This window comes from Phoca vitulina, unplaced genomic scaffold (assembly GCF_004348235.1).
Source record: "Phoca vitulina isolate PV1807 unplaced genomic scaffold, GSC_HSeal_1.0 scaffold27, whole genome shotgun sequence".
Classification (NCBI taxonomy): Eukaryota; Metazoa; Chordata; class Mammalia; order Carnivora; family Phocidae; genus Phoca; species Phoca vitulina.
This window is the reverse complement of record NW_022589730.1, coordinates 23,975,611-24,001,342: the sequence shown is the minus strand read 5'-3', so window position 1 is coordinate 24,001,342 and position 25,732 is coordinate 23,975,611. Positions and strand designations below refer to the sequence as shown.

The following is a 25,732-nucleotide window of genomic DNA, read 5'->3' as shown; positions in this document are numbered from 1 at the left end:
GGGAGGGGACACTGAAAGGGGGCTGGGGGAGGACTGTTTTCAGGCTAAGTAGTGTGTTTTTTGTTTTTTGTTTAAATATAACCTACAAAGTAAGAAGGTTCCTGGGGAAGCTGAAGCCCAGAACATTCCCCTAATCCTAAGACTCTCAAATCCAAGAGGAACAGGACTATCTTCTTCTTCCCTGTATCTCTGGTATCGAGCACGGGGCTAGTACATAAGAGGCATTCATTAGGTTTGTTGATTGAATCTAACACCACCACCCACCTGGGAAGATTTCTCGGGTCTAATGCCCATAGCATTCACACGAATACTTTTTGATGTAAGGAAAGAAAGCCAAAAGAACAAGTGTATCCAAAAGATGAGATGCTCTCCGGGCACAGGGAGTGGGTCAGGGAGCAAGTGAGCATCACTCGTGGGGGAAAAAGTACAAAAGGACCCAACTCGTACCGCTCACCTGAAAGACCACTCTGGACTTCTCCAGCAGGTAGGTCCTCATGTTGGCCCCAATGATGTGGTACTGCTTATCAAAGCCAATCTGAATATACTTTCCAAATCGGCTGCTGTTGTCATTGCGAGTGGTTTTGGCATTTCCGATGGCCTGCACAGAACACACAAGAGGTATGCAAAACCAGGAAAGCTTTCTTGAGTTCTAGGTGGTATGTGTGTGGTAGCAGCTCCATGTCCTCTCTCCTCTTCCTTACAGAGCCTCCCCCCGCTGTTGGGATGGCAATGAGCAGAGCTAAAAATAAAACCTCATTTCCTGCCTCCTTTGCTCCTAAGGATGGCCAGTGAGAGTAAGGAGTTGACTGGTGGACTCTTTCCAGATCCTTCCTGGAATGCGCGTGGTGATGGCTATAGCTGCAGCAGTCACCTTGGGACCATGAAGGAAAGGTCTGGAGAATCACAGAGCTCACCACTCCGACACACTTGAGCTACTAAACCAACACCAGTATCTGAGAGCTCTGAACTTTCGGTGAGAAAAGCAAACGTTCCTGTGCTTTGATCAGATCTCCACGACTAAGCAGTCAAATGTCATTCCCATCTGATAAATGGTATTTCTGAGAAAGAGACCAAAGATCAACACCAACCCCTCTACACCTCATCACTAGATCCTATCAGGAAGACCTCACCCTCTGGATACCATTTCTCATGCAGCTGTAGGGGCACAGTTCAAAACACCCGATGAGAATTTAAAAGTGAGGGACTAAATGGCCTGGGATGATTATTCACTCTCTATAAAGCATCACATTGCTAATGGATCGGTAATGAATATGTTAGTATTTTAATCCCTTTTACATTTTTTTTTTTGGTTGCTAAAACACTTGAAAAATGTCTCCTATACATTTTCAGTGGTCTACGAAATTTGAGGGACAAAGAGGTTGAAAGAAAATCCAAAATCCAGACTGACCCTCTACCCCTTCTCAGCCACATCCAAGCCACGGAGCTACTAATGTCCCAAAACTACGTAAGGCTCAGCTGGCATCTGTTTTTTTTTTTTTTTTTTAAGATTTTATTTATTTGTGAGAGAGACAATGAGAGACAGAGAGCATGAGAGGGAGGAGGGTCAGAGGGAGAAGCAGACTCCCTGCTGAGCAGGGAGCCCGATGTGGGACTCGATCCTGGGACTCCAGGATCATGACCTGAGCCGAAGGCAGTCGCTTAACCAACTGAGCCACCCAGGCGCCCTCAGCTGGCATCTGTTATTAACAAGGCAAACAGGGCAGCTGAAAGCAAATCCCTACTGTTTAAAAGGTCACAGTAACAAATACTCATGAAAATGTCCCACTCCTATTTTTGAGAGGAGGCAGGTGAGGCCTTGAGTCATGCAAGCGTTCACTCACAGAAACCTAAGCCTAGCTCTGCACTACAGAAGCTCTTCAGTCCGGGATCGCCTGCATTCTACACGTCCACTCCCCATCGAAGTCCACCCGCTGGGATGTCCCAAATGGGTGCCAAAAATCCAACCTTAATTTAATCAAGCTTCTGAATTTTACTGCCCTTTTACAGGAAACAGAAGACAAAGGAACATGTTCTCAACATCATGAAGATGCAATCAGCAAAGTCCAGTTTGTGGAACATTCTCAAAGACCATCTAGTTTCAACAAATACACTTCAATGTATTTTCAATGTACATTTCAAAATACTCAAATTCCGTAATTCGTAAAATGGCAACAAGAGCTTTTACCATACCCGACACCACTCCTTGTGATGGCTTAGGGGAAAGCTTGCCCCAGGTCTAAAGATCACAGTTGAAAGGTCTCTCCTCCTTACCTCACTAGGCTGCTTTGAGAAGTGACAGATCTAGAAGTACTTTAAAAGTATGTAATGGCACCCACAAAGAAAAGAGGTTATTACTACTCAACCCATCAACTCTACCCTAGGACTCCCAACTCCTGTGTGTAAAGGACTCACGTGCAATTCTTCATCTTTTAAACACTTGCTAATTTTTTTTCTGGTTACCCACGGACTCAGGAAACGTTTTGATGAGTTATTATAGATGAGAAAAGAAAAACAGGTTTTAACCTTCACTGAGTCCCACAGATCAAGAAAAAAGCAGAAATGATGCAAGTGGTTACAACGTGGAAAACGAGCAAATGCTATGAACAGGAAATTCACAGCAGAAACTCATATGACCAATAAGCGTTAAGAAAAGATAACCTCAGTGGACATCAGAGAACCACAGACTAAAATGGCAGTCCAGAGGGGCTGTAACTAAGAACTCGGACACTACAAAATGAGGAGGATATGAGGACAAAGAAACTCTCCTATGTTGCTGGCTCAAATGGGAACCAGAACCACCATTCTGAAAAGTCACTGGACCTATCTAGTAACACTGAATACACATGCACCTAACGGTTCAGCAACTCTACTTCTAGATATTACCTGGAAAAATACGTAAGTGTAGGCGTGAGTAAGCACAAGAATGTTTGGTGCAGGTTGTATTTAGCAATAAAAAAAGAAATCCATCCTAAATGCCCATCAGTAGGGAAACGGATAAAGTGTAGTGTACTCACACAATGGGATACTATAAAGCTGGTATAAGTAAACTAGAACATGATTTGTGGGTAAGTTTAAAAGATGTTGAGTGAAAGAGTTGCAAAATGACAAAATATGCTACCATTCACATAGGACATAAGAGAACCACCTTCTTTGTTGTTTATGCATATGCAAATACGTAGGAAGATCAATGGACTGGAATAATTTCAGTATAATTAGGATTATACAACAGTGAGGGACATATCAATACGTGGAAGCACAGAGCAGGACAATTAGCCATGCCGAGCACAACAGGGATGGCTTGAAGGAGGGTAAACTGACAAGGGTCTTAAAGGCTGAGTAGAGTTTTGCTAGTGAGGAGGGGGAGGGGTTCTAGTTATGGACATGGCCTGGGTCAAGGGACAGGACATTTGAGTGTGTGGAGTGGCCAGAGTGTGCTGGCGCACAAGACAAGAGATGTGCTAAGTTATTCTGGGCACAGACTCTTGTATGAATAGGTTAATAGTTGCAGGCCTTGTTTCTTTAGCTTAAAAGGAACAAAAGTTAAATACCCCCAATTACATAGTAACCGGTCTTAGTTTCGATTGCTTTTGCCCACTGTACCTCCTGTCTCCTCTATCTCCCAGGATGGGGGCAGTCTCTAGCTCCCGGACTTGTGTGCTGCAGACTCTGGGCACCCCAAGAAGCCCCGTGACCCATCTGGCCCAGACTTGGTTCTGCCCCTCCTCTAACAGTCTCTTGATTACCAATATCCTTTAATCAGTGCAGACTTGTGAACAAATCACTCCCGGGATGCTGGCAAGCTCTTACACAGAACAGGGTCAGACAGCTCTGGTGCTGAGAATAAATCATCCCAATCCACCCTCAAGTCACCTTTAATTCAAACCACTGTCACTTAGCGCAGTTCGCTGGGGATTCCACTGCCTCGGACCGTCCTCGACTCTGTCTCCCCAGGAGGCGGCCACAGAAATAATGAGATGGTGCAGGAGCAGAGCTGACTGCTTGGTTGGGAGGTGCCATTCTGCGCCGGGACAGAGGCAGAGTTATCAGGAATTGGTTGGCCCCTGATGAAGGCGGGCCTTGTGTTGCCTCTGACCCTCTGAGGAACCACAAAGCTGATGGGGCTTCCTGACACAAGGGCCCACCTGGACTCTTGTGAACAGTCAGGCGTTAGCAGTGCAGAAGCTGCTCTTTCTCGGCCCAGCAACACTTTCTAACTCGCCCAGAGTCATTCCTGGCTACGATTCTTCCTTTCCATATTTCTCTCCAAGATTTCTCTCAAATAGAACACTTAAAAACTCAAGGGACAGTCTCCATGATGACCAAATTTGTCAGTTGACAGAATGAGCCCTAGGGAATTACCCATATTGTTTCCAAAGTAGCAATTTGCACAAGGTAGAAATTGAATATTGTGAGCCCAAACCACTGCACCATTTATTTACGTGACATCACGCATTGAGGAGGCTGCTCCGTGTACACACTCCTCCTTTAGACCTTAGCAACTGAACCACATCTCGTGGGTTTCTCGGTGTGCATGGTGCTCTCCCATTTCTCCCATGCCAAAGTACTCTGAATCCCCAGCAGTGCACCAGCCCATTCAGGACATAAGAGATACTGACAATGTTAGGTTATTTTAGACCACTATCATTTAAAAACCATTCCCCAAGCAGGGACTCGGATGCTTGCATGCCATTGTTCAGTGGCATTATTCATACCAGCCAAGAGGAAACCCAAGTAGTTCATCAACAGTGGGATGGATTAACAAAATGTGGTATTATCCAAACAATATCATCCAACCATAAAAAGGAAGAGGGTACTCCTCCATTCTACAACACGGATGAACTTCGAAAACAGTAAGTCAGTCAGACACAAAAGAACAAATACTGTATGATTCCACTTATATGAGGTGCCTAGAACAGGCAAATTCATGGAGACAGAAAGTAGCAAAGAGGGTACGAGGGTCTGGTGAGGAAGAATAGGGAGTTATTAATGCGTACAGTTTGGGATGATTAAAGAGTTCAGAAATGGATGGTGGTGATGGTTGCCTAACGCTGAATGTCCTTAATACCCTTCAATTGTTCATTTAAAATACTGAAAATGGTAAATTTTATGTACGTTTAACAACAATTAAATCAATTAAAAAGTCTTCCTGTGTCTCGTACGTGTTTAATAATGGGGTGATCTACCTTCATTAAATTCTCACCTTAACTAAAATTACTTTGTCCAGACACCAGAGATGTAACAGATTTCTTCCCTTATCTGTTTTGCCCAGAAAAATTACCTCCTCTACTTCTAAAAGAGGTAGCACTCTGGGTCTTTGAAACCTTATTACCTTAAAAATGAACTGAGTTTTGAAACTCAGGGGCAAAGGAGAGGCTGAAAGCCTGGTTTCACTCCCATTCGAGATGAAACATGATGCTAATCATAGAGTACAATCTTAGTGCCTCGATTTAGGTGCACAGATGGTCCCGGGTAGGCCAGGCCATAGTCCACCATCACATTCTGAATCGAGGCCATGGCCAGGCCCCCACCTTGGGTTTAGAATACATGCTATGAACAAACGGGCCACTAACTAGTTGCAGGTCTGACAATATTAATATGTTTGCAGCCAATAAGGCAGTTCATAAAAAAGCTCAATGATACGGAGATAAGGCTTATTACTATTATATTCAGTGAAAAAAACTATAAGGAAACATACCCTAATGTGGATGAATTATCAGCAGGCTGTAGAAAGGCAAATTTGGGGGCCCCCTACCCAGACCTTCTGAATCAGCAACTCTGGAGGGGTAGGGTCCAGCAATCTGGGTTAAACAGGCCCGCCAGGTGACTCTGATGCACTCAAGTTTAAGAACCATTGTAAGAGAATGAAAGTCTTTTTGTTCATATCTTTTTGGTAAAAATGCCTCCAACTGTACGGACCATTTTCCAATCCATGTAAGAACAAGTATGGAAACTTGCTTTTGTTGAACTGTTAATATGTTATGTCCTGTTAGTCAACAGAGAATCAAAGTTCTCCAGATAATCCAACTGTGTAGGCAGATTATACCCACAAAAGCAATGAACTCCTATGAACTGAGACTCAGTATTCAGTCGTGCAATGTGGTAAAGGGGGGGGGGGGGAGGGGATCTAGGAAGGTCCAGGCAGGTTCTTATTTCCCCCAGCTCCAAAACAATCTGAGAGATTAACCACCTTGGTGACTTGGGTCTTAATCGATGCGGCTCAAGGCATTGCAGAGAAATCTGATACTATCTTGGCAGCTTTTGGCCTCAACTCAATTTCTTCTTCCTAAAACCAAGGAGCTGCCCTGGGCTGGCGGGGGTCTGATTCCCACCAGACTGTAACCCAGACGATAATCAAGAGCCTCTACTTCAGAGGCAGGCAATCAAAGCTGGCCCAGGGACTGCACACCCATTTAGATCTACTTTATCAGAATTAAGTGTTTATGGAGGAAAGAGAGAGAAAAAGAGAAATAGAGTTCTGACCCTAAAACATGGGGAGTTACAGCAAGACCGAAGCTTTAGGAAGTCTCTCTGGCCCTGTACCTGTACTGACTGCGCTGAGGCTGGGGAGTCGAGGTACAGACGGAATGCCCTGGCCAGTCCATGCCATCACAGGTAACTGCTTCCTGACGACCAACAGATTGTGTTATCACAGAGCTTTTGGCTCTACCTTCCCCCCTCCCCATAAAATAAAATGTTCAGCTCTACCTAGCCTCCCTCGCTCATGCACATTGCCTTCCTGATGCAGCAGGCCCTCAAAGCCCTGGACGGTTTGGGCGAAGTGCGGATTTGCTGACACACGATGGCAGCAGGGGAGGGAAGAGCAGCAGAAGTGGAGGCAGAATGGAGGATGCTCACTAGAGCATTCAGCAGAGTCCAGGGATAAGGACGGCATGAAGAGGACACTCCACTCGGTACTGGGGCCCTGAAGGATGCTACCAGGTGAGATAACTCCCAAACCTGTGGTCTTAGGGGCACCTTTGGCATTTCTTCCTTACCAGGAGACAAGGGGCTCTGCAAGAAAGGCATGAATGTGCTTCCAAGGACTCTAGTGAGCAACCGCACGAGGCTGGCCACCCAGCAGTCTGGCTGCCAGAGGAAGGAACTCTAGCCAGAAAGGCCAAGTGTGTTTGGAAGGCTTTACCTCCATGATGGGACTGGACGCCAGGACCTTCTCTTCGATGTTGGTGTCACTGGCTGAGCCGCTCACTGTGGCAAAATAGCGCATGGCGTACTTGGCTGACACGGTCTTGCCGGCTCCAGACTCCCCGCTGACGATGATGGACTGGTTCTTCTCCTCTCTGGAAGGGAAAAAGCTCTGGTCAGTGGCTGGCCGTGGAAAGGCTCTGTTGCCTCCCAGGGACTCTACTGACAAAGCCCTGAGCTCGATCAAGGTCATCTCATCTTCTTTGAAGAATAAGTATGAGGAACAGTGTTAAGATAGTCTGCTCTCCCTCCCGTGCTTGCGTAAGATCCACGAGCAGGAGAAAGGAGAGTTCAGAAAAGGGCTTACCAACAGCACACAGCCTTCCTAAGGGCCCTCAGGAAGGGAGATGGGGCCAGTTGGTCATGATGACACATCCTCCCTGGATGCAGCATCCCCCAACCTGTTTCTCTATGTACACGTATATATACACATACACATCCCGAGATTTTACATATATGCCCTTTCAGGTGCATATTCTCACCTTTGATTCTGTGGCATGCCCATCTTGTACCACTGCATGAGTTACAATTTTTCAAAAACAAGGATCTTTTCCTCTCGTGTTTGAGCCTAGCGTGCCACTAGAGTTTTGAATTTCTTGTTCATATATGTCATAAAAGGCATGCTATTAACCACCAGACTGATCTTGCTTCAAGTTTATCAGAAATTAGATAAAATAGCTATCAATTGCAGTAAGAGGGATTTCAGTAAGACTAAACCAAAGGCAGAAAGAAGATACTCTACACCAGATAAAAATGCATCTATATTTATCCCTTTAGAATAGATAGCAGAATGACAGACAGGTAATGCAGAGAGCAGCCTATCAGATCTCTAAGGAACATGCGTGTTCAAGCACAAGGCGCGAACAAATGTGTGGGCCACAGATTTGGCAAATGAATTGCTTATAAGGGCTATAGTCGGCCACCTACATCCAGCTCGCAGATCCACGGCCGGGAAGGCAGGCACTCTGCTCTCAATCTCCAGTCCCTCTAACAGTGCACGGCACAAAACATATGCTCCTAGGGATTAACCGGAAACCCCCCTTCCTAGGAGCGTGGAAGTGGGTTTATAACACAGGCCTCCTGGCATCGGCCCACTACTACCTACACCAGTTCCTGGGGCTTCCTGGGCAGAGCAGGCCATGGCAGAATGAACAGGGAAGCCACCGCAGGCTGCCTGCCCCACCTTGCTAATTATCCACACAGGTAGACTGTGGCTTTCTCAGCACAGGAGTACGAATGCTGGCCTTGCTTCTGATCTGGTCCGACAGCCAAGAAGTACAGGAGCAGTGTGATGACACCGATGTCAACTAGTTGAGGACTAGAAAGATAGGAGAGATCTGGGCTGGGGCTGGGAGCACTGGGCAGACTCCACTGTGGTAGCTGGGCTGAGGAAACCCGAACCGAGAGCCACTGTTCAAGGTCAGCAAAGGGCGATGGGGTCTCAGCTCAAACTGTTGTCATCAGATGGGGAGGGATGGGAGTAAATACAGGTGTCTAGTGCATACCGTTGAGAAAATGGGGGGGGGGGGAACCAATGGATCATCCAAACTGGCTCTACAACCAATTACCTGAGAACATATGTAAACCCTACGTAGTATTTGGAGAAATAAGTGGCTTGCTGAGATCCCTTGTAGTTCTAGAAGCCTGTGGATGATGCTTGTATTTCCCAGGTTCACTCAGTTTAATTTTATAGGACATCCACCAGACCCCAGGGATAATGACAGGTGTCACCTCTCCTCCCAATACTTCATTATCAACTCCCTAGAAAATGGCTCAGAAGCACAACCCTCCAGGATGATTAAGAGTATAACCGGCTGTACCTCTAGCCCTGGAGCTCTAGCCCTGGACCGTGAACCTCTGAAACAGACCCGAGCTTGACGTCAGCTTCACAACACGCCCCGTAACCGCAGGAACTGAACTGCAGGAGCCACACCCCCAGGCCTGACGTTTTGCCTCAGGTCCCCACATTTGACCTATAATCAAATGAGGAGCACAGGATGTGTCTGAGCCTTACTCCTCAACAGAGGGTCACATGGAAAGGAGAGATAGAGACTGTCCGAAGAACTCAAGAAGCCTCCTTGGGAGTAAACATAAGGATGCTAGGAGAGTGTGACCCAGAGCAGCAGGGGCGGGGGGCAGGGGTAAGCGCTGCCTGGCTCCCTGCGGCAACAGCACATACACGCCAAACTGAACTGCGAGGAGACAGAGAACACAGTACGGTCGGCGCAAGTAAGAAGGCACAGACCCATGACACGTGCCACTTTTCAGCCGCAGTGTCAAGATGGGAACCGCCCTGTGCATCAGTGGGAAATGACTGCAGGGTCAGGCACTGGGCTCAGGAAAGAGAGCAGCTCCTGCAAGAGGCAGAGAAGCCTGAGGAGCAAGCAGGCTATTCCAAAGTCAGTCATCAGGAATTCAAGAAGTGGGGCTGGCTTACATGACAACAAAGTGTCAGGAACTCAAGCGACGGAATCAAGGTGGGGAAACAAGAAGCTCTTGAGCATGGGGAAGGGCAGGCAATGGCCAGCAGGGCAAATTGCTGCCTTATTTGATGGATATTAGATGTGATACTGACATGTAGACTCAAGTCAGGTAAATTCACCTCTTCTTAGACCAACAAGCACCTTTTGACACCTTCCCTAACTTAGACCATTCTCAAATATTTTTAATTGGAGATTTTTATGTAGCTCCCCTGCACTTCTACATACACCAGCCCCTCCCATCCCTAATTAACTGCCCGGCTAGGTGCACAACAGGTACACACATACGCTATTTGGTCACAGCCCATAAGCTGGCCTTAGGGATGATGGACAACAGACCTCTCTTGTTCTATGTATATTCGCTTTGCTTCCAACTCAAACAACTGGCAACCAGAATACGGGCATTAAAAACAAACTTGAACCTCATTTGCAGTAATTAGCTGGCTGACTTTGGACAAGATCATTCACTGATTTGACCCTTGGTCATCCCAGCCCAGTCCCTCATGACTAGGAGGCCCAACTCCTGCTTGTCTTCGTGGCCGCCTTGAGGTAGGTACCCAGGTCTCTGATGCATCCCCACACTCCTGCCCGATTGTGCAAAGCACCGTTCTCAGGTTTCTCCCAATCAGAACAGCAAACTGCTCATTGCTCGTTGGACCAAGTCTGAACCCCTTAGTTGAGCACTTGAAACCCTCTACCACGCATGCCCGCAGCACTAAAACCCTTCACAAGTGTGGCAGACCAGCGCTACAGACAAAAACTGGGCTTTGAGTCTAAGGACCTGGCCTGAGCCCTGCTTCTGCCACCAGTGGGCTCTTTGTAAACCTTCACACCACGCTGCAGAGCATATACCCATCTCCCTGATTTGCTGCAAGACTGCAGGAGACGAGCTCTACACTGCGTGTGGGATGATGGGAGTTCAGGCAAACTGGACTACCGGTCTCTAAAACCACACCCTTTCCCAGCCCTGCCATGTGTGGTTTTCCTTTACCTGACCCCACCTTCACCATGGACTTTCTCTCCATGCAAAGCCCGCTCCGTCCTGCCTCAGGTGGCCCAGCAGGCTATTATTTCCCCGTCTTCTAAAGCCCACATCATTGGCTTTGTACCACTTTTAAGACACTGTCACATTCCCCCTTATATTGATATCAGTCCTATCATTTTACCTGTGTGACTTTGGGTCATTTCTTTCCTCCGGGCTTCTGTCCCTTTACCTCTAGAGGACAGGCTGTGACTTGGGACTCCCCAAAGGATCTCCTCTGTCTCTGACACTGGAGGATTCTGCCACCAAAATCCTAATAGGAAGTGTGGGTGGGGGAAAGCTCTCCATTTCAAATTCTGGTTATTTAGGGCTGGTTTGGGGTTAGAAGTTTTTAAGTATGGAATTCTACCCAATATCCTTCAAAAACATAACTCATATATAGCTCCATCCATTCAGCCCAATTATAGGCAGGACTTAGCTGGCAACTTGGATCAATTTGCTTTTCAATGAATTATTTTCTCTTAAGTCCAGTGGAATTCCCTTTAGAAAAAGAAAACAACGGCCAAGGGCTTTCATATCCAGCTGTTATTCAGGTCCAGGCTGTCTTCAGGGAAGCATGCAATAGCCCCAACAGGAAAAGTCACTCAAAGGCCTGTGCCTCAGACGAGAGCACAGCATCCTAAGGCACCTAGCCACCCTCCAGCATCCAAGCAGAACACGGACAACCAACTGACAACCAACCAACCCCCCCCCCACCACACACACAGCTGCTCCCCCATTTCACACTGGATCCTCTTCTTTGATATCTGAGAGGCAGAACTATTGCTAAACCACCTCTTGCAAACATTTCCCACCAAACCACTGCAGGGCTTTCAGCTCCCTGAGCAAGGTCGATCCCCACCCCCTCCCCATTTTGGAGGGGGGCCCCCCCGGGAAGTACAGCAGAGGCAGATGGCTGTTAAGGCACCTGAGGTTGCTCCACTAAAGGAAAGCCCTGCTGATCAGCCAGACACTATAGGAACTTTAAGAAATGCTGCTGAAATGTTGTCTTGTTTGGGTTTCCTGTGGAGAATGATTGGTCACCTGTGGCCTCCCAATCAACAACATGTACACAGAATGCTCAGGGAGACGCTGTTCCAGCTGACTCTGATGGAGAGAAGCCCCGGAAGAGCTCCAGAGCAACCATCCCAGCTGGGACAGGCAATGCCAAGTGCCCCACCCGTGGTCCTACGTGGCACCTCTGTCCTCATACGTGGCCCCGTGTTGTAACAGCCACAGTCCACCCACACTGGTCACTGAACTGAGAACCCATGGAGGGCAGACACTCACTTTAACCTTGAATCCCCAGGGCTCCTGGCACCAAAGCCTCTCTGTCCACGCCCCCCCTACTGTGCCTTCTCCATGTAAGTGGCACTAGCCCCCACTCCCCGACGATAGCCACAAACCTAGGAATCGTTGTCCCTACTTCCAAGCTCCACATTAGCAAGTCCTATTGCGTTATCTCCCAATGCAGTCTGTCCCCTTCTCTGTACATCTCAGTCCTGGACATCACCACCTCGGACATGCATGACAAGGACAGCCTTCTGACGTCCACTCCCACCTCCCTTAGCACACCCTCCTCACGTGGCCTCCTGTATGCGAATACTGGATCACATCTCTCCCCGGCTTTCAGCCCTCCGGTGGTCCTCTCTGCCCTCCGAGAGCCCAGCTCTCCTGCGTTAAGGGCCCAGTTTTTCACCGTCACTCTTCCCTTTGTTTGCTACATTCCAGCCACACAGGGCTTCTTTACCCCCTCCTACTTTATAGTTGCCTGAAGCTTTTCTAGCTCAAACTTTTTTTCTTTTATTTGGTCTCACAACTCTTAATGCCTGGTACTCAATCACACTCTACCTTTGGCAGCTCTTGCATTACTGCTTTTCAGTGCAATTAATTACTATTTACATCATGCTCGGATGGCATGCAGAACTGTTAGCCATGCACCCCATGCTTAGGATTCATAAGACTACTGGGTGCCAGTCTTCCCATATTAAAGAAGATAAAGCTAAAGTTTAGAGAAGCCAAGACATATGCCCAGAGTTCTCAGCTAGTGACACACCAAGCCCAAACTCAAACACAGGCTTCCACCTGTCTGCCCAGTGTCCCAATGGGCTGTGCTGGGACAGCACTACCATTACACTCCTTGTGTAAGAAAGCATCCCTTAATGAACATCCCCCCTGGAACAAATCTAGCCTTCATATAAGAGATTAGATGTGAATCAGGCAACCTTAGCACTAGTTGGCTTACGACTTCAGCTGAAACGTGGCTTCTTCAGAAGCTCTTCCCTGACCGCCTTGCCTTCACAGCATTCGCTATACAATTTACTAACGGTTTACTCGCTCTCACCCTGGTCTCTCTCACCAGAACTCAAGTGCCACGACGGCTGACCTCAGATGCAGGGGCCTGGATGGGCAGGCCAGCAGCTGGACTGTGTGAAGACCAGAGCCCCAGCAAGGACCATCACGTATGGTGGTCCATGCAGGCTGCGCTCAGCAGCTGGTGCCCCCTAGAGTTGTGTGATTTACTGCCCACAAAACCAAATTTGGTGGTCTCTGCCCTGTGCTCAGCCTCCCATGCTCGTTCATGGGAAGGGGACTGTGGGAGACTGAGTCTCAGGTTCAACTACTGGCCTGACTCAGGCTTTCTGAGAGAAAAGGAAGAGGTGGGAGCAGCATCTGCTAAAGCACCCCCCCCCCCGCCTCCCCAGACACAGTGCATTGCCCAACAGGACGGAGGGGGAAGCCTGGCTAAGGCCCAGTAGGAAGGACACCCTGTCTCTGAACACATCATTAAGCCCCTCCATCGTTTCCTCCTCTAATGACAAATCATCCAAAAATTTGGGTGTCAGTAGAATGTATTCTGTTCACTAATAGGATCATCAATCTACTGTGTCTTGCCTGTCTGTTGGGTCTCTATATTTTCAACACCCTCATCACCACACAGATTATCTACTACAGTTTAAAAAAACTACACTATAGGGGTGTGCTTGGGTGGCTCAGTCGTTAAGCAGCTTCCTTCGGCTCAGGTCATGATCTCAGGGTCCTGGGATCAAGCCCCGCACTGGGCTCCCTGCTCTGCGAGGAAGCCTGCTTCTCTCTCTCTCTCCCCCCCACTCCCCCTGCTTGTGTTCCCTCTTCTCTGTCAAATAAATAAAATCTTAAAAAAAATAAACTAGAGAATGGGGAGTCAACAAATTTGTAATTAATTTTTGTTTGGGGCACCTGGGTGGTTCAGTCAGTTAAGTGTCTGTTGGTTTTGGCTCAGGTCATGATCTCAGGGTTGTGGGATCGAGCCCCACATCAGGCTCTGCACTCAGCACAGAGTCTGCTTGAGATTCTCTCCCTCTGTTCCTCTCCTCTGCTCATGTGCATGTGCTCTCTCTAAAATAAATAAAAATTTTAAATTTTTTGTTCAACAAAGATATTTGTGTCAGTTCCATGTACAGAGTTAATAATTGGGAAACAGGCTAAGAAAATTCAAATGAACCTTAGAAGCAATGCTGACTAAAAAAGTGACAATAGTAACACGGTTTACTGTCTTTAAGAGCTCAAATACAAAGAAACAATACAATGTCTAGTGCTACAAACACACAACTCTATTAAAACAAAATGATATCAAAACCCTAGAGTGAAGAATTTAGGTGAAGTCAGGTGGACAGAATCAGGTTGGGGCAACCAAACTGAGTTCTGTGTGGAGCTAAGAGTAAGGCTGGGGGGACAGAGAGCTTTGGATGGAGATTAAGTGAGGCAGAAGGATACAGAAAATTAGTGGGGCAGATTTGGACTCAAAACAGAGCCACACAGTTCCTGAGTCCATGGTTAAGGGCTTCCTCCCGAGGTGGGGGCAGTGGAGAGAACATTCTGCTGTGACAAGGGGCTGGCCCAAAAAGCTCCAAGCAAGAGATTCTATGACCCCTCTATAGGCCCAAGGCACCCCTGGTTTCTAGAGGGAGGGGGATGGACGAGCATCCCTGGGTACCTCTGCCATCAGGCACGGATTTCTTACGCCACCACACCCTCCCCCTCCAGAAGGTAGGGCTGCGTGCTCAGGTGCCATCTACAGCTCAAGCCAAGTCATTCAGGAAGGCCGTCATAAATATTCACGAGAAACTGCTTAGTTCGTATTTAGCAATTAAAGTTCTGAGTGTCTCCTTGGAAAGATGAAATCGAACCTTCTGACAGTGTAGGAGAAGTACTTATTGCATTTAACATCCTAGTATCCCTTCCCCACTCCAGTTTCACAGCGGCTGGTGGAGCGCCGAGTTCTGTTTATGGCTGTTCCCGAGAGAGGCGGCTCCTCTCTGATGTGACAGAACACAAAGACCCTCAGGGAGCGTAACCAAGCCCAGCCCTCACCGGCAGATAAGCAGGTGCAGAGGGAGACTGAAGACAGGCGAGGGGCTCCTCAGTGCAAGTGGGAATGTGCCCACTTCTTTGCTCTTAAGATAAAGGGCTGGAAGAGGATCCCTAAGACCTGCTGCTACTGCTGCACTCAGAGCTGGGCCGTGTGATGCGTTCCGTATTAACCACGGTTACCTACTGATGTCAAACATTTTGGAACTCGGAAACCCTGGGGCTTAGGGGAGGACGAGCACCAGAAGCAGAGGTTTTTCTACGATTTTATACTTTATAAACTTGTTTTGGTTAAATGGTGTCATTAGCTGGGGTGAACTACAATACACACATGGTTGTACCCTCTAGTGCCAAGTAAGCATCCCTTTTCAAACTATTTCATTTAGTTCTGGAAACTTGTTTCTCAGGGAACAAACACATTCTAGTAAATTCAGCTACATGGTTTTTCATGAGTCCAGCTGGCCCCTGAAGCAAGGTGCGTGTGAGTACCCCAGTCTAAAGCCCGTTCTCTTCCTCTGCCAAGCTACCAGTAAGATACAAGGTCTTTGACTTTATATAGATACTGCTCTATTCATTCATCTTTTAGATTTAGGGCACCTGTGGAGGCCCATTTCGGCATCTCCCCTCACTTCTCTGGGCAGCCTCTAAGGCGATCTCCTCTTCCCTCGTGACGCTAACTGGCACGTGGACATGGCTCCCGACCCACGTGGCTCCTGAGAGGTTCCAGAGTCCCGCGTGTCCAAACCAGGGCTCTCCAGCTCCCCACCCTGCTCCCAGCGTGGATGGTCTGGCGCTCCATGCGGCAACGAGCAGGGACCTCAGCAGTGGCCCTTGACTCCTTCCCCTCCTTTACCCCATCAGGCGAAGTTAGCTGTACTGCCCTCTTTCTCTAATTTAGACCCAGATCCTACTCCTCATCCCTCCTCCCCTGGATGCCCCCAAAGCACCCTAGCTGGTCATCTTGTGCTAACTCCGTTGCCTACTCGATCCGTTCACCCCGCATTGCTGCTGGAATGCTCTAAGAAACTCATTCAAATGTGCCCAGGCCCTGCTCAGCCCGGCTGCAGGAGACACTGTGGCCTGAAGGATGCAGCCCACGTCTTCAGCATTCCAGGCCCTTCGTGATCTGTTCCCAGAGCCCAATCCAGGCAGAGGCTCCAGGCAGAGGCGCCAGGCTGTGCGGAAGGTGGGAAGGCACAGTGTTCAGGGAAGAGGTGAAGTTTAGGACAGTCAGATCCCAACAGGCAAGTCATGGTCTTTGGCAACATTTTGCAAAGAACCAGCATTTGTTCACTAACCCTGACTATGTTAGAAACAGCAGCAGAGACTATGAAACGACCTCAGCTGGATCCCACATCAAACCAATTGGGTCACCATCTACGGCGGTGGGGCCTGGGTATTTTGATTCCACACGTGATTCTCCTTTTTGCTACATTAGTCCTGCTAAGGTTAAGAACCACGGCTATACACTCGACAGCTTAATTAAACGGTCACCATATAAACATGTTCAGGTCCTGGCAGCAACTCTAATACCCTGTAACTTACTTCTATCAGTATCAGCCTAATACAGTGTAACACTAAACTTAAAACAAAGATTAGCTTTAAGAGGCTTAACAGAGTCCTTAAACATCCTTCCCGGGGGCAGACCATGGAAGCCTTTACATTTAATTCCAGTACTCTGGCAAACGGCTTATGGTAAGTCACCCAGAAACCAAAGCAGCGTCTCCTCATTAACTGGAGTTACGTTGTTGACACCCACACAGTTAAAATCATGGCACAGAGCAGTCAGCTCTGCATGTGAGAAAAATACAAAGCACCTGCTGATGCCTGCAGTTGGGAAGAGTAAACCGTTCCATACCACCTCCTACGTCAGGGGTACTTGACCCGGGGTCCACTGCGTAGAATTTGGAGACCCATGAACTTCGATGCACTAAAAACCATACCTTCAGTTTTACTGAATTCTAAGAACTTTGACATTTCCTTCAGTTGAGAATAGAGCAAAACAGCGTTAGCAGACCCTGTGGCTTTGAGAACCTATCACAGCTGCGGCAGCTCAATTTTTACACCCATCGCTGCAACGGTAGTTATTAGATCTGCCATGAACATTAATAAACAATCCTTCATGTCTGCTATATCAATTCCCCAAAATATTTTGATACCTTTCAAGATAATCTGTTTCTTCTGTAATTGTATATATTACATTTGATACATTTAAATGCGTTACGTGGAAAAAAGGTTTAGAACACCTAATCATCTTTTCCATCTTTTTTTTTTCTGTGCCCAATTGCAAAACCAGGCCTCTTTACACAGCACTAGTGACACCAACCTTTAAGGAGACCATGTTTACATTTCATTAGACCCTCTATTTCCCAAAGGCCGGTCACAAACACCATTATCTGTACCGGTATGAAGCGGGGTGGGGGGCAGATTTCAGAGACCCCTAGGATGTGGGGCAAGGTTCTCTCCACTGGAAAATAGCTTCAGCCATAAAGCTGGTGTATAAACTTCCAGGCCTGGCAGTGGAAGCCTACCAGAATTTGAATGACACGCTCATACAGTTTGCATCCCATCGCCCTCAGTAGGCCGATACTGTCCCTTGAGAATGCAAATATTTTCAGATGTACTTCCTCACAAGTTCCTAGGCGACGCCCGTCTGAGCACCCTGAGAATCACTGGATGAGATTTCTCCAGCCCTCTGCTGCTTTGACATTTTGGGATTCTCTTTCTTGGCCATGAAACCCTAACTCCTAGACCTAAAGCAGAACCTGCCTTGGTTATTTTGGCGTATCTGCTCTGTAGGGTAAGGGGCTGGCTCAAGAGAGACCGTGTATATTAACCCGGCCCTCCACCCCTGCTCAGGCTCCCTGGGTTATGTGTTCTCCATACCCTCCCACGCCTAAACACAAGCAACCCCAGCCCCCTGGCCTAGAGACGGTATCTTCAACCCTTCAAGCAGGAGACATTCAGGACTGGGTACTGGTGGGGAAACAGGACAGGTGCTCAGCACTGGGTGACGGTGGTAACTGAAGGCCCTAGGACATACTGTGGACAAACCAGAGTCTGGGCACCCAGTCATTCAGTAAATATTTCCTGATGAACGAATAGATACTGTAGGTGAAAAGAGAACTCAGTTGGGCTATGGGAAGGGACTGCCAATTGTGGTCATTCATGTCAGCAGTGTAATATTTATGCTTAAATTATGTACCTTGATGATTATGAATATCAATGAACACCTTAGACTGATTTTGCTGCAGGGTTTGATTCCAAAAATAAATGTTCAACCTACATAAGAGTTTTGCCCACATAGCTTAAAAATATTAAGCTCCTACTTCCAGGCACAAATCCACAGACCTGAAACACAGGGCAGCTAACGGTCTTAGAAATCGCATGGATGACTCCATATTCTGGCCACTAAGTGCAAGAGTTCCAGAGGCCGGTACCAGAAGGGGAATTGTGCAGGTGCGAATTTGAAAATGCATCAGAGCCTAAGCAACAATTAAGTCCAACTGCAAAGCTTCTAAGATGTGATAACAGAATAAGGGAAGCTCAGGTCAAAGAAAGTATTTGCAACTTGATTTCTCAGTCTTCCCATAAAAATAACAAACCTGACCGGATCAGAGGCTTCCCCAGATGAAGGCAGGCTCTAAGAGATCCTAGATAGGGGATTTGATATGGGTTAGAGGATTCATGCCTCTCTTGAGGGCAGAAGTCCACCGAGAGATCAGTAGCAAAACTGGGAAGCTAGCACGAGGAAGTTCGAAGGTCAATGTCCATGTTCTGGTACTAGATCTGAAGGGTAAGAGCTTTCCAATTTTTTCCCTTCAGTGGGGATTCCTAGGTCAGCAAGGAGTGTCTGTTCAGGGTTTTTAAAGAACACAGAATTGGAAAACAAAGGGCAACATTTTGCTTTTCAACATAGGTGTTTTGGACATCATACAGCATGGCAAAAGAGCATAGTCTCCGAAGTAGCCAGGACCTCGAGCAAGAGACACGTGAACCATTTCCACAAAGGGCTCTAGGTTACGGAAGACCAGACTTAAGTTCTCTGTCCATTCCAACTCACCATCCTCTTTTCTAGCTTCTACCCCTCACGCCCCCCACCCCCACTTCCGGCTTCCAGCTTTCAGTTACTTCACTCACACAGCCCAAGGAGAGAGGACAGAAGCAGGAGGGGAGGGAACGTGGCACAGGGAAGGCCCCACTTGACCTCAGGTTTCCCTGAGCTGGCTCAAGCCCAGGCCCCACAGGCAGCAGCCGCCCAGCCGGGGTTGAGGCGGAAGTCCCACAGTGCTCCACAGTACCGAGCCTCACCAGCACGCCACCGCAACGGACTTGCACGTACAGGCCTGTGACAAGTGCGAGACCAGGAAACCAGGGGTTTCGAGCTGCAAAAACTCTGAGACGTCCGGGGGGCTGGTGAATCAGCTCGACCCCACGAGCTGCACCACCACCTGGGCAGAGTGAATACCAAGGACTACCAGTCATCGGGAAGCTGTCCTCAGTGCCACGTAACAAAATCTCAGCAGCTCCGGTCCAGTGGCACCATCCATGCTCTCCCACACTCAGCCACACGCTCTTCATCCTCCTCCTCGTCGCCTTTCCTTCACACAGAATTCTTCCTTCTCCATCTCTTTCCCTCAGCCTCGCATTCAAATCCCACCCCCGTGGCATGCCCCCCAGCCGCCTCTCCAAGCCAGCTGGAAATAAGTCTCCTACCATTTTCCTTTTCCTATGGAGGAAACAGGGCAAAGACACCACAGGATTTGTTGAAAGCCACTCCGAGCTGCAGAGCCCCTCCTGGACATCCCATCCAGTGCTCTCCCCTTCAGCCACGCCAGGGCCCTCAAACACATCATGTGTCCAACCACGGGACAGGTTGCTTCATGAAAACACCTGCTTCAGATGGGAGGTGTCCAAGTGAAAATAGAACCACCCCTGTGGCTTAGTGGATAATTCACATAACTGTTGTGCTCAGCAAATGTACACTGAATGGGGACTCTCCTTATCAACAGCACTTACATTCATGATCTCTTTGGCACAATGTCCCAAGTCTGGATTCTGAGATAGAAATGAATTATACCCATCAGGTCTCTAAACACATTTGAATCCTCAAAACAAAGACTCACTTTAATGGGCTGGAAAAAACTTAATGGAAAGCCAATCAATCATTCATTAGGCTGTCAGGAAAATTTGCTGACTCTTGGAAACACCTCTAGCAAAACTCAAGTTGTAGGGCTACTCCTCTCCTCTCTACACATAGGTCTCTGATATGGTCTTAGATGTGCACCATCTGGGAAATCCCACCAATGTGTCCGTGTGCCAACCCCCCTCCTCACAGTATTTGGGGCTCTGAGGTTGGCCAAGACTTCCTCCTTACCTGCACCCACTCCTTGAGATTTTAAACTTGCAAATGGATGAAACTATTTCAACAGATGAGAAGACCATACTTACGTCAAGCCTTGAACTTCAGTAATACCAGCCTCAGGCCAATAATAGACTGCCTTCTTGAGAGATCACAGATCTTTCATTACTTGGGCTGGGCAAGAGAGTAACCAAGATCTCGGTTCTAACAAACAGTTCCTATCAATAGGAACCTCCCTGTCCCCTATCAAGTACCTTTTTATATAGCACAGATATAAGCAGCCAGGAGTTAGCAATAAAATAGAAGACCTAAGTAACACACCTCATCAAAATTCACAGTAATCAATATCAATTCTAGCCTACTACACGGTCTCATCTGAAAGTTCCGTTTAGCATTTTGCTGGCACAATAACCAGTACAAAGTATAAATGATTTATCTAAAGCCAGGGTTTCCTTCACAGAGCCCAGTGTTGCTCCTCCACCCTCCACTGCCAAGCCCAGCCGAGAACGTGGCACCGAGTACTTTCCACAGGTTACAGCCCAAGCACCCTTGGGCATGGGTGGTAAGTCAACAAGGACAGGGACCCCAGAAGTGGAATGAAGTCTGACTTGAGTGCCTACAACCCTCTCAGCATCAAGAAGGGGAGGAGAAAGGACATGACAAAGGGTCTCACCTGCCCACCAGTCACATGGCGATTCTTTACTGCTCACCCACATGGGGTAAAATCTTGAGCTCGTTTCTAATTATGTACGTGAAATTGCTCCCATGAGGGGCTGACACTCAAGAAAGGGACATCTAGCACACCTAAAACAAAAGGCAGGGTTTGTGCTAAAATACCTACAAGAGATCGACAGCCTAAGGCTGCAGGAGACCTCAGAGAGGCCAGAGATGCTGGGGAAAGACCCCCCAAGGGCTGTGTTCTACATCGACCTTAACAGCCCTAACCTTAACCTTGACCAAGACTTACAGGTCCAGAGATGGGAATTTGCTGTGCAGTGGGTTCATGTGACAGAGATCAGAGAGCTGAACTGAAGACTTAGAAAAGTTTTTCCTGGTCTTCTCTGTCACAGCAATTTAGGGGTACAAACGTAATTATGTAATGACCTTGTCCTCTGGGTGATAAAGAATCCCTGTCATAACAAACTCCCCCTTTTCTAAAAAATTCAACAATGACTCCCTATGAAACAGGGACTGTTTTAATGCAGATGATTGACCACTCCTTTGGAAAGATTTTGGGTTCTGAAGCTTTGGGGGGGCTGGGTAACATAATTAAAGCAATCCTCAAATATTCCCAGGGCCAGAATTAATCCCTCCTGTTTATCTTTAAAACCTTTTTGGACTTTCCCTTTAAGTCCCTCCTCAGTTGTAAAACCCCAAAGGGTTTCTTTTTTTTCAGTGCTTAGTGTCACTAAGCAAAATCCATAGTTCTAGGTTTTATTCTCCTGGAGCAGCAGGTGTGTCCAGGGTAAGGGACGCTGGACTTCATGGGAGGTACCATTTCTTGAAGTCACACTTTGGTAGCTGATCTCCCAGAGCCCTCTTGCTGCAGCTCACAAGGCTCCCCCCCTCTGTGCTGCCCACTGAAGGAAACTGCTCCTGCTAAGAACATCAGATCCTCCTAGATGCTCTCTGTTGTGAGCACTGTGATTGGAGTCCTCCTTGTGTTTGTCAAACGCTGACCTGGAACATATCAAGATTCTTGCCAGTACCCCCAGGGCTCTCTAGTCCTGGTCTCCTGGCATCCCACAGGCTCCAAGGCCAAACTGGGAAGATAACCTCGTCAATCAGCTAAGCAACCACAACTTCATGGTGCATTTTGCTGAGCCATGTTTTGGTTTCCTGACTGGTGGAAAAGGGACAGAGAAAGGAACAGAGAAAGGGCCAGAGGCGACGTGTCAGGCAGTGGGCCAGTCCTCCAGAACCCAGGAAAGCAAGATCAGAGAGCTGTGCAACCTGCCACCAGTTGCTCAGATTTTTTTTTTTTTTTTTAGTTTTTGAGAGCATTCCAAGCAGACCCCATGCCCAGCGCGAAGCCTGTGCAGAGCCCAACGTGGGGCTTGATCCCACGACTCCTCGACCATAGCCTGAGCTGAATCCAAGAGTTGGATGCTTAACCGACTGAGCTACCCAGGTGCCCCAGATGTTTCTTTAATCCCATTCTCTTTCTGCTTTATTTCCTTGCTGTGTTGGACTGTCAATGCCACCAAGATATATAACCGACCAGACCTAGTCCTATATGAACCCAGGAACTAAAGGTTTTTAAATCCTCACTTTAGATTTAATAAAGCTTAAAGATTAGCTTATGATTTGGAAAAAAAAAAGTCTCTTAAATAAAACAGATATACAAGCACATTGGTTAGCATGTGTGGTTCTGAATTCTTCTCGAGGTAACGCATACCTACTGAAACACTAATCTTTTGTGGCTGGGATTCTTTACGACAGATTATTATTCACAACTGCCTCCATGCCCACATCCCACCTGTCTCAACCTTATTTTATCAAGTCTAGATTCAAATGATACCATCTAGGAAATTTAGTTTCTGTCCACCTTCTCTAAAATAGCACCTCTAAATCTACCACTTTTATTACAGAGGGGAGCTAAGTTTTGAGACGTAACTCAAATACCATACAATTCACCCATTTTGAGTGTACAATGGTGTTTAGTAAGTTCAGAGTTGTGCGACCATCACCCAAATCAATGTCAGAACATTTTCATCACCTCAGAAAGCTGCCCTGTGCCCACTACCAGTCCCTTGCACCCCATCCCAACACATTTGCTAATCTACTTTGTCTCTCTAGATCCCCTAATTCTGACCTTTCATACAGGTGCAATCACATGATCTTTTGACTGGCTTCTTTCATGTAGTATGACGTATGGCTGAACAAGAGAGTATTTCATTGTATGGATATCCCACTTGTGTTTATCCATTTTTCAGTTGATGGACGTTGGGGTTGTTGCCACTTTTTGGCCATTTTGAGTAAATATAAATATTCATGTGCCAGATTTTGTGTGGACATGTTTTAATTTTTCTCGGGTTATAAACAGCTTTGTGAAGCTTGAAGTTAAATGGATTTTCAGTGCCCATCAAAAGCTGTTCTGTCAAAGGATGGGACATAGGCTACTATTTAGGAAAAATTCCAATCACTTTATTCTCCCAGTAAGTTGTTTGGGGACTTTTTAAAGCAACCAAGCTAGAACAGAAGTCCCCTAACTCTAAGGGTGTTTTATTGGGCAAATTGAATACCCTTCATTTCAAATGAATATCAAATTGTCATACTCCTTCCCAGTCAACAAACACATTTGAATTTCCTGATTCCTAGAAATGCCAGCTAACATTAAATTTTACTTGCTTAGAGAAATTTCGAAAAATCCAACCACCCCTTAACAGAGAATCCCATTTGGGGATTTCATTATGACTGTTCAGGCAATTCCTTTGTTTCTTGCATCTGACCTCAAATAGGAGTTCAAGTGGGCTGGGTGAAGACAGTGTTTGCCCTAGTCACTCATATCCTTTTGCATGGTGACACCTACATCCTTTTTACTCTTTCCATAAGCTGTAAAGAACTTTACATTCCTTGCATGTAGTATATTTCTCTGCATATTCTGCTTTTCAAAGATGCTGAAAACATATCCACACAATCCGCAAATGGGTGTTTATTAGCAGCTTTATTGATAACTGCCAAAACTTGGGAGTAAACAAGATGTCCTTCAGCAAGGGGAGGGATAAACTGTGGTATATTGACACAATATTATTCAGCTCTAAAAACAAATGAGCCAGCAAGCCATGAAAAGACATGGAGGAACCTTAAATGCCTATTACTAAATCAAAGAAGCCAATCTGAAAATACACTATTCTCAAGGAGTTAGTGGAGGAACTGCAACCCATTACGTAATTGAACTTGTAAAAAAAAAAAAAAAAAAAACAAAAAACACAGTGCTTAATATTTTCCAGTAGAGTTTGTAAAAGATAGGCTGAGGGGCTGTTGCTAGCCTACAAAGAGCACAAACTGCTCAGGGCTCAAATCTGCCTCTGCTACCGTCCTGGCTTTCTCTTCAGATCCTTCCAGAATCCCACCGCACCTGCCCTTCTCCCATGGGCCACTCTATGTTGCTCCCAAAGATGCTATCCTCTGCTCGGGATAGATCCTGCTCTTCACCAATCACTTGCTCTGTGGTCCTGCCCCTTCGAGGCCAGCATTCAGCCGGCCATTGCTTTGAAGAACGTCTCCCAAACTACTTCACTCAATGGGATGCCCATCTTGGCCAAGGCACAAGGGGGTTTGGGCCTGAGGTCTTCATCAGTTTGCATCAAGATACACTCTGAGCAGAACCAAGGGGGTCTGACTGGGCCCAGGGGGACGGCCTTTCTGCTGATGGTTAGGAGGGGCACTGCACTGGGGGGCTGGGGACCCTGGGGGCCTCAGCACAAATTCAGGGCAGGCCTAACAAGTCCCTGCTCCCCCCTTGGCACTCAGTTTCCTCCTCTGTGAAATAAATGAGTTGGACCCAAATCACCTAAGGATCCTTGCAGCTGACAACGTTGGATTCTCTTACACGCTCCACTGCCCCGGTGACAGGGGCAAGGGAACCCGGGGGAGAGGCAGGTTTTGGCCACTGACCAGGGCAGAGGTGCCAGGTCCACGAAGACGGCACACTGAAGACTGTCTTCACCACTCCAGCTCCCAAGTTCACCTGCCACAGCACCCCAGCCACCCTGTCACCTGTCCCACAAGACACACAGTCCCGTCATCTGGTCACCCACCTGCCTCTGCAGCAACTGTGCATTAGCTCCCAGCTCACCCTGCACATTCAGGGCATCTTCACCCCAAATATGTGACTTATTCCCATCCCAGCCATTTTCTGGGGGACATTGCCATTGTGAGAGACATTTGGGGGAATCCATGCATTATTCACTCAACATGTATCTGCCACATGCTAAGATAGGAATCTTGCAAATCGAAGGGAAAAGCCTAGAACAGTTCAATTTCCTGCCACCGCATCTACCAACCTTCCTGCTTCACCAGCATCTGGCTTCCTCCTCCCCTTCTCTAACAGGAGGATCCTGCCTTCGCCCCGGAGGTCAATTCCACCATCTGAGCCAAGGTCCCATTCCCGCCATCTGGCACTCCCCTCCACCTGCTATCACCTTGCTCTGTTCCCATACTCGGCCCCCCATCCCCCCCAGACTGCCTCCTCCCTGCCAGCACTTTAACATCCAGAGACCCAGACATCCTTTCCCTTAAAGCAAACACACACAGGAACCCCCTCCTCCCCAGCCATGCAGAGGACGGACTGGGGAGCAAAGCGTGGTCACG

The 25,732-nt window shown here is 47.5% G+C and overlaps 1 protein-coding gene across 1 annotated transcript in view; it reads right to left on the bottom strand.

The window, feature by feature from the left end:
- The window catches only part of MYO5B (myosin VB), a 335,175-nt gene that overhangs the window by 137,500 nt on the left and 171,943 nt on the right, over positions 1-25,732 (bottom strand). The window contains exons 5-6 of the mRNA XM_032422730.1: positions 7,142-7,298; positions 455-598 (exon numbers count right to left, since the gene is read on the bottom strand). Of these exons, the coding sequence (XP_032278621.1) occupies positions 455-598; positions 7,142-7,298 (301 nt within the window). The remainder of the gene's footprint in view (positions 1-454; positions 599-7,141; positions 7,299-25,732) is intronic.